The sequence below is a fragment of the Globicephala melas genome, chromosome 10, assembly GCF_963455315.2.
Source record: "Globicephala melas chromosome 10, mGloMel1.2, whole genome shotgun sequence".
Taxonomy (NCBI): Eukaryota; Metazoa; Chordata; class Mammalia; order Artiodactyla; family Delphinidae; genus Globicephala; species Globicephala melas.
In genome coordinates, this window is record NC_083323.1 from 24,342,729 (window position 1) to 24,356,184 (window position 13,456).

At 37.3% G+C, this 13,456-nt stretch overlaps 1 protein-coding gene across 1 annotated transcript in view; it reads right to left on the bottom strand.

Annotated features, from left to right (window-relative positions):
• Positions 1–13,456, bottom strand: part of CFAP54 (cilia and flagella associated protein 54) — a 310,172-nt gene that overhangs the window by 215,383 nt on the left and 81,333 nt on the right. The window contains exons 20-22 of the mRNA XM_030856338.2: positions 12,310–12,486; positions 8,294–8,386; positions 7,850–8,035 (exon numbers count right to left, since the gene is read on the bottom strand). Coding sequence (XP_030712198.2) covers positions 7,850–8,035; positions 8,294–8,386; positions 12,310–12,486 — 456 coding nt within the window. The remainder of the gene's footprint in view (positions 1–7,849; positions 8,036–8,293; positions 8,387–12,309; positions 12,487–13,456) is intronic.

The window sequence follows — 13,456 nt, forward strand, 5'->3', positions numbered from 1 at the left end:
ATCACTCTATACAAATATGTATAACAATATAAAATCATACCACATGAGTTATGTTCTGCTTCAAATCCTTAGTGGAAGCAGGTAGGATGTAAAGTATTAATAAATACATTAAATTAAGTATGCAGATGACATGTTGCTAGACTGTATTCCACACAAGGGAATAACTTACAGGGCCAGAACTTTTAAAATCTGCCAAGTCAGTACTCATAATCAACCAACCAGTAAACTTTTATGAAGTTTCTACTCTGTGCTAAGCACTGTAAAGATAGATTCTTCAAAGCTTAAAACGATCTCATACGCCATGAAACTGTAATCAAGTTACAGACGTAAAACACATGAAATCACAGAAAAATTGCAAATAACAACATCATAATTGTGGAAACTTAGAAAAGGAGAAATGAAGGCTATAAGGAGGAATCAGGGCTTGAGGTGAACCCCAAGGCAGGGATAAAGTTCTGATGGGCACAGTTTAGACAGAAGCTCAAAAAGGTCCCATAATGGAAATTGCCACAGTGCCTTTGAGACTGGAAAGACAGGTCAGAATTTCAAGAAAACTAGGCAGTATGATTGGTTAGGTAAAGTGGGACATGATTTCAGAAAGCCTTGAAAATCAGGTGGAAGTATTTAAAGATGTCAAGTACTAGACCAAGCACTTTACCAGCAATGCTGTGTTGACTCCTCATTGACCTCTATGACCATCCCTGTTTTTCAGATGAAGAGACTGGGGCGTTGACAAGTTGAATAATTTGTACAGAGCCTGATAATCAGTAAAAACAATAGTAGAGCCAAGACTTAGTGTGACAGATGAGGTCCCTTCTCTGGGCCACAGTGGTAAAATGAAAAAGTTGGGCTAAGTGGTCACTAAAACACCATTATAATTCTAAGATTTACCGTGGAAAATGGTAACAGGTGATGTGTAAGGGAGTTGGTGAAACTATAACTGAATGCTCTTTCCTTTTAAAATATAGCCTTTTAAAAACAGTGTTATTTCTGGGTCACTTTGCTGTACAGTAGAAATTAGTGCAACACTGTAAATCAACTACACTTCAATTAAAAAAAAAGAGGGAAAATGTAAAAATGTTATTCAGTCAGTGGACATTGCAAAACAAGAAAAGATGCCATGATAAAACTAAGGTCTATAAATTCATGAGTCTGTGTGGGCTAACAGAGAAGTGCTGTGATAACCAGCCAGTTCAAAGATGGTTGACTAGTAGTCACCCATAGGACCGACGTTAGAAGGAGTGAGGTTAAAATGAGAAAGAAGCACTAAACGACTAATGAGACAATTAAGCACAGGAGAGACCTCCTCCTTGATACATGACCTTCACACTTGGCTTCTACAACACATCCCTTTTCAGCTGCCTTGGCAGGCTCCTCCTCTTTTCCCCTCTCTCATTATGTTAGCATGCCCCAGGGCTCAGTCTTTGGATCTCTTCTCTCTCCTGTCTGCACTCCTTTCCTTGGTGCTGTCATCCGGCCCCATGGCTTTAGTTGTCACATGACTACTCTCAAACCCCTCTGCTGCCCAGCCCTCTCTCCCAAACTCCAGATTCATACATCTAACTGACTACTCAAAAATTCTCTCCGAATATCTAACAAACATCTGACCTTAACATGTCCCAAACTGCGTTTCTGATCTCCCTCCGCCCCGAATCTGTACCACTCACACCCTTCCCCAACTCATCTGAGGTCAAGTCTGTCCACCCACCCACTCACCTTTTACCTCCCTAAACAATCCTTTTGGCCCCTCTGCTCAGTCATTCTGGTCTCCTTGCTGTTTATATTATACCAGGTGCACTTCTGGAAATCTGGAATCCTTCAGGCTTTTGTTCTAGCTCCTTCTGTGGAATGCTCTTCCTCCAGAGAGCCACTCCCTCACCTCCTTCAAGTCTCTGCTCAAATCTCATCTTCCAGATGATGCCTTCTCTGACCACCCTACTTAATACTATACTCTACCTTCCTTTCCCCCAGTTCACATTTCCAGTTCCTCTGACCATACTCTACATTTTCCTTCCACAGAACTTACCTTCTAATATACTAGATAGTTTATTCCTTTACTGTGTTCATCGTTTATTACTTACCTCTCACCACGGCATTTTGCTCACTTCGCTTAGAACAGTGGTTCTCAAAGTATGGTCCCTGGACCATCAGCATCTGCATCACCTAGGAACTTGTTATAAATGCAAAATTCTCAGGCCCTACCCCAAACCTAGTGAATCATAAACTCTGGTGGTGGGACCAGTAATCTGTTTAACCAGCACTGCAGATCATTCTGATACAAGTTTTAGAATCACTAGCCTAGAGCAATGCCTAGCACAGAGTAAGCACTCAATAATAAGGTGTTAAATGAACTTAAAAATCCTCTTTTCCTGATAATTTCCCCCTACCTACAGAAGAGGACAGCCAGCAACGGTACTATACAATAGCATGATTGACTGGCCCAGGCTGAGGGCCTGACCCAAGCTGGGTGTTTTATAGCCCCCCCTGCAAAGCAGGATGGACCCCCTACACACACCCAAAGTTTGGTTCTGATGTTAAGGCTGATGACACTACATGCACCAGGAGAATTTGAGAGAAAGTTTATTATTCACACAAGGGCCTCCCAGGGAGAGTCCCTTGGGCAGGCAGAGGCAGGTCTGGGATGGCTTTGGGCAGAGCAGAAGGAATGGGTTGGGCTTTGATTAGTGGCTGGAGGATAGGACTGGGTGAAAGTTCCTGCCAGTTGGGACGTTTAAATTTCCTGCAGGCACCAAAGGAGAAGGTGAACTCATAGACCTCCCTATCAGCCTGCTCAGATGTGGGGCTACGGGAAAAAAGAAGGCTGAGGTTTAAAAACAAGTCAACAGCCAAACATTAAAAATGAGTTCAGACTCTTTCTTACATTGGGTGAGCCAATCAGAGTCTCTTTTTCAGGAGTTTGGAATCAAGATTAGAACACAGCTAGCCGGTCGGTCCCTGTATATGACTGAAACTGAGGAATACACAAAAAAGTTCAGGGGCTGCTATTTTCCCTCCCGAGATGGAAAAGAAAAGAAAGGAAAGTCAATATTTAAAAAGAAAAAGAAAGCAGATGTAGAGAGAGAGAGCCAGAGGTATGAGACTTGGAGCTGCCTGGACTTTGCAGCCTTCCCAGGGCCAGGCTGCATTCCCCCAAGCAAGGCTTTCTTGCAATCAGGGTCTTAGCTGAAACCGTAAGTCAAAATTATCTAAACAAGGGTTACTGTTGTGGTGATGAGATTGATTTAAAAAAAAAAAAACAAACAAGAGTTCAAAGGAAGAAGAAATGATACCTAGCATAGAACCTGGCACAAAGCAGACACTGAATTCATCAATAAACAGATGAGCAGAGAGGGTGGTAATGTTCAGAAAGAGGATAAGAGGGAAAAGAAGATTTGAACCTTCTTAATGAGATTTTTAAATGGGGATGACTACCTTTTACCTGGTAGCCCTATTTTTTTTTGAATGGTCATAGACAAAAGGCAAACCTCTATTAACAAAAGAGTTTCAATGAATTCATACATGAATTGGGAAAGAAAAGTATGATTTTTAGTTTCCTTTCTCCTGCCACCAGCATCAAACTCTACTGCCCATACTGATCATCACGACCAGCAGGGCAGCACCAACCCAGGCAGAGAATAGATGGGAGAGAGGTGGGCTCTAGAAGGACTTGGCACATGTTAGATGGTGAACACATGACTTCCTTGGAACCTGGACAGATCAGTAGAAAGGCATGAGCTCATTCAAATGTCAGGCTTACCATCTACTACCAGAGTAACCCTGGGTAAATTATCAGTACTTAACATCCCTAAGACACCCTTTCTGGAATAAAATGGGATTGGCAGAAGAAGGGTTAAATTAATCTGTTTCTTCAACTTGAAATGAAAGTAATGATACCACCTCATAGAGTTACTGTAATCAATGGAATAATGAATCTTAAAATGTCTATCACACAGTTTTTTAACAAATGATATTCCTCACTTCCTTATCTCAGCAAGCCATTGTGCCCACTCACTATTTGATTTAGTAGTTCAATAATCCAGCAGTATGTGGCATTTGGTCTTGTATTCATTTTACAGATAGGGAAATTGAGACCAAGCAATTTGCCTAAAATCCTAAAATCCTGCTCACAGATTTCTAACTGTCTATATTTTATATCACATTATCTAGCCATTTCCAACTTAAAAGGGAATAATAAAAAGAAATGAGCCTATAAAGAGGTGGAAATTGGATAATATCTGTAGATAATATATAATTCATAAAGTTTCCTCAAAAAATTTTCCAGATAGCCTAAACTAGTTTTCTACATTAATGGAAAATCCAGTGAAGATTCACCTGATTTTACTATTGTTTATAGAAAAATGTTTAGTCAAAGTACAACCTAAAACACCAAACCAAGTTAATCATAGGCATTTAGTGAAGTAACTCCATATTTTACTATAAAATTTTTATAATATTTTTTTAAAAATAGAATTATCCTGAAACTAAAAACTAGCCACTCTCATGAAAAATTGTAATTTTTCACTGCAATTCCAAAAGAAAGGTACCTTTTCCTGATAAAACTTGAAAGCTTAAACTCAAATTTTAAATTAAGGAGGAAATTTTATGAGGAAATTCTGCTTTAGCCACTTAACATGATGAGAGAGAATGCTCATAAACTGTCATAAATGAACTCCAGTACTGCAAATACAGTATCAGTAAAGAAACACAGGTCATTACTTTATGACACTTCTCATTATCCTAGCAGTATAGCTTGGACTTCCTTTTATTAACTTTCAGTGAAAGTTCTGCCAAATAAAGCGTGAGAGTCAAACCACTCCCTGGAGAAAAATTAGACCTTGATGAAATATTCGGTCCCTCACTCTGAAATAACTCCATCGCTGCAAATTAGGAAATATATTAGATTCCAAAGAAATCAAAACATCAGAAAACCATGAGCCAATATGACACACTAAACCAATGCCAGACAAATCCTAGCAATTCTGTCAATTAAATTTTCTTTGAAAAATATGATAATATAAAATTCCAGTAAGACCTTAGCTTATAATACTAATCAACTATTAAGAGGAAAAAACGGCACAATAGAAATGTGATAAAATTTAGAAGAGCCATCAGCTCTACAGCCAACCATAAACTTAAAATTACAGGCTTGAGACTTAGGTCAATGAGTCACTTTTTCTAAAATCGCATTCACTGGTGACATGTTTTAAGTCAGGCAATCATTTCAGGAAAAAATGTCAATTCATGAGTATATCTATAATTAAGAACAACAATAATATTCATTAAGCGCCTACTGTGTTGTAAGCGTTACGGTTAAACATTTGACATGCATAATTCCATTTAATACTCATAATAGTTCTGGGAGGTAACTACTATTATTATTCCACTTCACAGATAAAGGTTACTTGCCCAATGTCACACGGCTAATGTGAGGACCTGAAACTTAAACTCAGGTCTGTCTGTCTCTATGAACCCAGAAACTTCACTTCTATAAACTGATACTAAGAAAATAATCATGGATGCAGGTAAAGATGCTCAACATCACTAATTATTAGAGAAACAGAAGTCAAAACTACAATGAGGTATCATCTCACACTGGGCAGAATGCCATTATCAAAAAGTCTATAAATAAATTCTGGGGAGGGTGTGGAGAAAAGGGAACCCTCTTGCACTGTTGGTGGGAATGTAAATTGGTGCAGTCACTATGGGAACCGGAAGGAAGTCCCTTAAAAAACTGAAACTAGAACAACCATATGATCCAACAATCCCACTCCTGGGCATATATCAAGAGAAAACTATAATTCGAAAAGGTACATGCACCCCAATGTTGATTGCAGCACTATTTACAATAGCCAGGACATGGAAACAACCCAAGTGCCCATCAACAGATGATTGGTTTAATGTGATATGTAAATACATACACACACACATACACACACGCAATGGAATATTACTCAGCCATAAAAAAGAATAAAATATTACCATTTGCATCAACATGGATGGACCTAGAGATTACCATACTAAGTGAAGTAAGTCAGAAAGACAAAGACCATATGATATCACTTATATGTAGAATCTAAAATATGGGGCTTCCCTGGTGGCACAGTGGTTGAGAGTCTGCCTGCCGATGCAGGGGACACAGGTTCATGCCCCGGTCCGGGAAGATCCCACATGCCGCAGAGTGGCTGGGCCTGTGAGCCACAGCCGCTGAGCCTGTGCATCCGGAGCCTGTGCTCCACAACGGGAGAGGCCACAGCAGTGAGAGGCCCACATACCGCAAAAAATAAAAATAAAAAAATAAAATATGACAGAAATGACCTTATCTACAAAACAGAAACAGACTCAGAGACATAGAAAACAAACTTACGGTTACCATAGGGGAAAGGGAGGAGGAAAGGGATAAATTAGGAGTATGGGATTAACAGATACAAACTACTATACATAAAATAAATAATCATCAAGTATTTACTGTATGGCACAGGGAACTATATTCAATATCTTATAACTTACAATAGAAAATAATCTGAAAAGAATACATACATATATATAATTGAATCATGTTGCTGCACACCTGAAACTAACACAATATTGTAAAACAACTGATATATATATTTTTATTGAAGTATGGTTGATTTACAATGTTGTGTTAGATTCTGGTGTACAGCAACATGATTCAGTTATACATATATATACACATATACTTTTTCATATTCTTTTCCATTATGGTTTATTACAGGATACTGAATATAGTTCCCTGTGCTATACAGTAGAACTTTATTGTTTATCTATTTTATATACAGTAGTTTGTATCTGTTAATCCCAAACTCCTAATTTATCCTTCCTCCACCCCCTTTCCCCTTTGGTAACCACAAGTTTGTTTTCTATGTTTGCGAGTCTGCTTCTGTCCCATAAACAAGTTCATTTGTGTCATATTTTAGATTCCACACATAAGTGATATTATATGGTATCTGTCTTTCTCTTTCTGACTTACTTAAGTATGATAATCTCTAGGTCCATCCATTGCTGCAAATGGCATTATTTCATTCTTTTTTATGGTTGAGTAGTATTCCATTGTGTATACATATACTACACTGTGATATATTTTAAGATGCAATACCATGCAGATGTTAAAAATTATGTTTTGAAAGAATACTTAATGGAATGGAAAAAAGTCAATTATGTATTAAATGGAAATATCAGATGTAAAATAATATGTACACTATGACTAAAATTATATATTATACATAAATTCACATACATAATGTGTATATATTTCTATGTACATATTGTCTGTAGATATATATATGTGTGTATGTATACATACACACACAAAGAAAAGCATATCTCTGGATCAGGGTTGCTCAACCTTCGCACCGTTGACATTTTGGACCGGATAACACTTTGCTGGGAGAGGGGTGCTGCCCTTTCCACTGTAGGGTGCTTATCAGCATCCCTGACCTCTACCCTCTAGATGCCAGCAGCACTCCTCTAGATTGCGACTACCAAAAATGTCTCCAGACATTGACATATATGTCCCCCCAGGGGCCAAAATTGCTTCAGCTTAAGAACTGCTACTCTGGATGACAGGAAAACAGATAACATTTATTTCCAAAATTTCTAAAATCAATGTGTGTTGCATTTAAAATCCAGGAAAAAAAGTGTTATTGTAAAAAGCAAACTCATGAATACGAGAAGGAACGATTTATATTTTATGAGACTAAACTGCAATCATGGAAAATATATATTACAGGAGCTTTAGAATATCTGCTGTGACTGTTTTTTCATCAGAAATTACTTAGTAACTGCTTAACGGGAAAAAACAGAGGAAAAAATTAGAAGAAATCTTTTCTACCTGTGTTAGTAACATCCGAGCAGTAACAGCAGAAAGAGGTGGGTAAACCAGAATTGGTTTAGTCGTCTCCCCAATAGCATCACCAATAAGCTTTCCATTAGAACAATAAGCAGCAACTGCAAAGATATATTTTTCATTGGTTTCTAAACCTTTTACTTCAAAAATGCTTTTGCCATCAGCCGGTATCTATTAACAAAAACATATTTCAAGTTATGCATGGAAAATTAAACGGGTCTTTAAAAATATAATTAAGTGACCTCTTTATGTTAAGGGAAGAAAACCTTTTTCATTTACTGTTGGATTTTAGTTATGACTCAAGATGAAATCAGACAAATTCACTGAAATAATGACTACATAAAGGAGAAAAATGAACAACACTCAATTGTCATTAATGAGACTTTTGGTAAGATTTCCTGACATTGAGGTTTTTTTAATTCGACGTACCGCTTCTCCCGAGTTTGGGAGATGATTATTGTTCAGTCTTACTTTTCCATAGCTCCCTTCTGCTTTGCAACCCAAAATGCAGTACCAGGAGACCTGCCACGGAGAGAGATGAGCCCGTCATCTGTTTAACAAAGCACTCAATTTCTTTTATCATGATGTGGCAAAAGGAATACTTTTCTACATAAAAATATAACTATTCAAGTTTTAAAACATGAAACCTAAGTTTATAAAAATACTTAGATTTACTCTTTAAAAAAAGACAAATATAGTTTACCTGGGACCACCAAGACTAATATAGTATTCATTATTAATTATTTTTAACTACTATTAAGTGAGCAGTTCCTATGTGTTAAGCATTGTTAGGAAATTTACATATATTTTTTCATATCTGAAACATCCCTATGAGATAGGATTTCTATCGCTATTTTGCTTTACAAAAGATGGAGATGCAGAGACATTCAATAACTTGCCCAAGATCAGACAGTGGCAGGGAGTGACTCCAAAGATGACATCATCTTGATGAAAAAAAAGACCTACTCCGAAATGATTTTCATATTTTATTTAATAATATGGGACAAAAAGCAGGTAGTAAAAAAAGCAAGATACTAAACTGTAGTATTTTAAGTAAAATGTAAAAATACATATGAAAAAGCCTGGAAGAAAATGTTCCTAAATAAGAATAGTAGTAGAGTTCGGATGATAAAACGGTAAGATTACGGGTAATTTTTTTTCTCTAGTTTATAAATTTCCTGAAACATGATATTCTTTTGACAATTCTTAAATACAGATGTAAACCAAAAGCAAAATGCAAATTACACAGAAACAATCAAACTTAAACTTGATTAAATGGTTAGACAATGGTCTTTTTGCCAAGATGTCAAAATAATGGAGATTCCTCATGGTAATGCACTATTCTCACTGTAGGGGGTAAGGGAGAGAGTTGATACCTAGGGAAAAGCATTATTAGGAGCCATACTGTCCAGGGATTAGTGATGGAAGGGTTGTCATCACTGTGGCATTCCCTTTTCCCAAAGGCTCCACCTCACAACATCTCAACTCCTAAAATGGAAAATAAGGGAAATGTAATTGTCTCTAAGAAGCAACTGCCTCTTACAGCTTAGCCCGCTAATTCTTCCTCTGGGTCAATGGAAGAATCCTCATTGTATCTTGTCTGCACAAGTAGTTCTCAACTCTGACTATGCACAAGAATTATTTTTTAAAATACAGTTTGTACAGAATCAACCATTTTTTAAAATTACATATACCTAAGCCTGCCTAGTCTCAATGAATAAGACTGTCTGGTACAAATAGCCGAAGTTTTGTGTTTCCAAAGAAAATTTCTCAGGTGATTAAAGAGCATTAGGAAAGGCAGAATTTCGAGGACAAAGAGAATGTTGAAGGAATTTGGAACCTGGAGGCCAGGAGAAAAAAACTCAGCTGAATCTCAGAAAAATTTAGAAACTACCTTTCCTTGATTTTTCATGCAAAAAGAGTACCATGGGGCAGGGAGGGGGAAGGCAAAAGATGGTGTTTTATGACTTAGATCAGCGGTCCCCCCTCTTTTTGGCACCAGGGACTGGTTTTGTGGAAGACAATTTTTCCACAGACCAGGGCGGGGCGGGGGCGGCGGTGTGGTGATGGTACAGGCGGTAATGTCAGCAATAGGGAGCGATGGGGAGCGGCAGATGAAGATTCGCTCGCTCGCCTCTCACCTCCTGCTGTGTGGCCCGGTTCCTAACAGGCCACAGACCGGTACCAGTCCGTGACCCGGGGGTTGCAGACCCCTGACTTAGATCATTATTGCTCCAAGTTAAGCTCTACATACAATCCAGAATTTGAAGGGTAAATTTTCTCTAAAAGCATTTTTACAAGCAGGCTTTATATTCCTATTGTGTTCCACAGATGAAAACATCTTAGTCTGTGAAACTATTAGAAGACTATGTCCTTAGAGTCTATGTAAGAGAAACGACACCATGGACAAACCACCACTAGCTTTGGAAATAAAAGTTTACAAGTAACACTAGCATTTTCAACCATTAAAACAGATGTTAATGCAACAAATGCCTTAACAAGAGGTTTTGATAAAACAAAAGATGGCTGAAATCTCAAACTAGAAAAGGTATTTAAGTCCATAGCACCATCTAGTGCTATGGAGTGGGTAACAGAAGGTATAATCTCCAGGAGCACACAACTTTACCAACATATAATATACATCAACTTCACATCATGTGCTGAGTGACAAGTCTTACAAGTACAGGTCAAGTATGGGATGCTTATGCCTTCCTATTAACAAGCATTATGAAATAAACTAGTCACTAATTTGAGATACATAAAAAATAAGAACCTGGTTAAATAAATCAAAACATTCAAGTAAAAACAAACGAAAACTCTTGGCAAATCATCCAGTCTTAGTTCTGTACTGAATTTCCGAAGTCAGTGATCCTTATTCTTAAACAGATCCCCAAAATCCAAAGTTGAATTTTAAAACTATTAGCAACTGCAATAATGCATTTATTATAGCAGTTAGGATGAATGTTGCTTCTATTCCTCCAATTATAAGGCATTATGAAGGTGGTATTACTTCTCACTGATGTCCACCTCCCATTAGTCTGAAGCGTCTCAAAATATGGAACCATGCTTTATTTGTGTTTATTTTTATACGTTACCTCACATAGAGCTTGACAGATAGCAGACACTCAATAATGCTCATTGGACAGAATTTATGAAAAAAAATCATCAGATAATATAATCACAGTGTATAACCTCATTAACTGATTTTAGCTAACTTTACTACATATGTTTAATACAAGGGATGGAAGAACATCGGTTAATATGCCAAGAATATGCTATAATATCTCATTTAATTTTCACAGAAGAAACATTTTACAAATGGAAAAGATAACAAAAGCAAATTTTAAAAAAACACTCAAAGTATATTTAGATTTCGTAAGGTCATACTGCTGGGGTAGAGCTAGAATTTTAAATCTGTATTTGTCTGACTTCAAAGCCCATGCCCTTTCCACTATATCAAGACGATGTATTTAAGTTCAAGCAGAACATCCTAAGAATAACAAAGAAACAACTTTGTTTTTTCTACAACACCAAAGAGCATGTGTTCATCACCCAAAAGAGGAAAATGTAATATTTAAAATATAAATTAGGTGGAACCAAATGCTTATGAGGAAACTAAATCTCAAATAACAGTCCCATTTAGGCTAAGTTCCAAGGCACTGGGGCTAGGAGAAAGAGCTTCAATAAATACATAAAGAATTATGACTTATAATGTGGTTGGAATTATCATTTGTTTGCATTAAAAGAATCCCCATTGGGCTTCCCTGGTGGCGCAGTGGTTGAGAGTCCGCCAATGCAGGGGACACGGGTTCGTGCCCGGATCCGGGAAGATCCCACATGCCGCGGAGCGGCTGGGCCAGTGAGCCATGGCCACTGGGCCTGCGCGTCCGGAGCCTGCACTCTGCAACGGGCGAGGCCACAACGGTGAGAGGCCCGCGTACCAGAAAAGAAAAAAAAAGGATCACCATTTACACAGAAGAACTTTCGGAAGAGTCTCTAAATTCACCACCCCCAAATTTTCTTATCTTCATCATTGGCTCTCAGAGTAACTTCTATACCCTTCAAATGCCTGATTCTATCTCAAGGAAACCTTCTTGAAGTTGAGCACACTAGGATGTCAGCATATGACTGTGTCATGGTAAGGAAGATACTTCAAAATGCTTCTCTCTCATTTCTCCTTACTATATATCTGCGTGTAGCAATACAGGAGTAAGTTTCTTATAGTGAAGCTATAAGGAGCCAAAAGGGAAACAGCATAAAGGAAAAAGGGTCATGAAGAAACTACAGATAGTTAAAGATACTGGAATACTAATCCCAGCGTTCAGTGTTTATATTAATCAATAAGATTATTCAAGCCCTAAAAGCAATAAAAGTATTCATTATTATAGTCATAAAAGCACTTTACGTTGCTTTCCGTGAGGTAAAGGTCATAATAGACAACATACCTTAACATCAGAAATAAATGGAGCAGGTTTTAATGTCACAGAACAATGAGTTCGGGCTAGCAGGATGGGTGGAGGAGGTACTCTGCTTTTCTTTCTTTTGGCAATTTCCACATATTTCTGATATGAATACAGTACACTTTGTTCTGCTTCGGTCTTCTCAATTAAAGAATATGCTTCCTATAATAAAGTGTGAAAATAGGAAATCACATTTCAAGAGCTTGAACTTCATTGTATTTGGAGAATTCTGGTGATGTTAAACATTATCTTGATATATGTATTTTTTGATGCTCAGTGGTATACATATTTCAAGTAGTAAATGATTTTCCAGAAGTAAAAAATAGCTAATAAATAAGGCCAAGTAAAAAATAGCTATTAAGGCAATGACATTATATTTATATGTCTAACATGTTTATCATTATCATACATTAATATATTTCATTTTCAAATCAAACCCTCTGAATATCTGCAATCATATTTCATTGTCCTTAAAAATTTTCTAACAATATTATCTGCATTGATACTTATGAACTATACACCTACACTCAATGCAACTTGAAATGTGACTCTCAAGTAATGACTATTGGTATATGTGGTTTATAAAATTATTTAAAACCAAATTATTGATGGTTTCTTACTATCAGCAAAAACAAATAAAATATACAGAAGTACTTATTCTATAAACCTAAAGGAAAAGCAATCACCTTTTTAAAAGGTTACACATTTAGTGATATCACATGAAACAAAAAAACGTAAAAATCAGAAAATCTAAATAATATTTCAAAATAAATATAGTAAGGCTAACTATAACACCAATAATAATATATGTAAATGAGTTAAACTCCTCTTTTACATAAAATTAAAAAGCAAAGACTCTGAGCACTAAAGCCAAAACCCAAGTAAAGATTAAAATTGAATGATAGAGGGGAGACGAGGGGGAGATGACGGAAGAGTAAGACGCGGAGATCACCTTCCTCCCCACAGATACACCAGAAATACATCTACACGTGGAACAACTCCTACAGAACACCTACTGAACGCTGGCAGAAGACCTCAGACCTCCCAAAAGGCAAGAAAGTCCCCACGTACCTGGGTAGGGCAAAAGAAAAAAGAATAAACAGAGACAAAAGAATAGGGACAGGACCTGCAC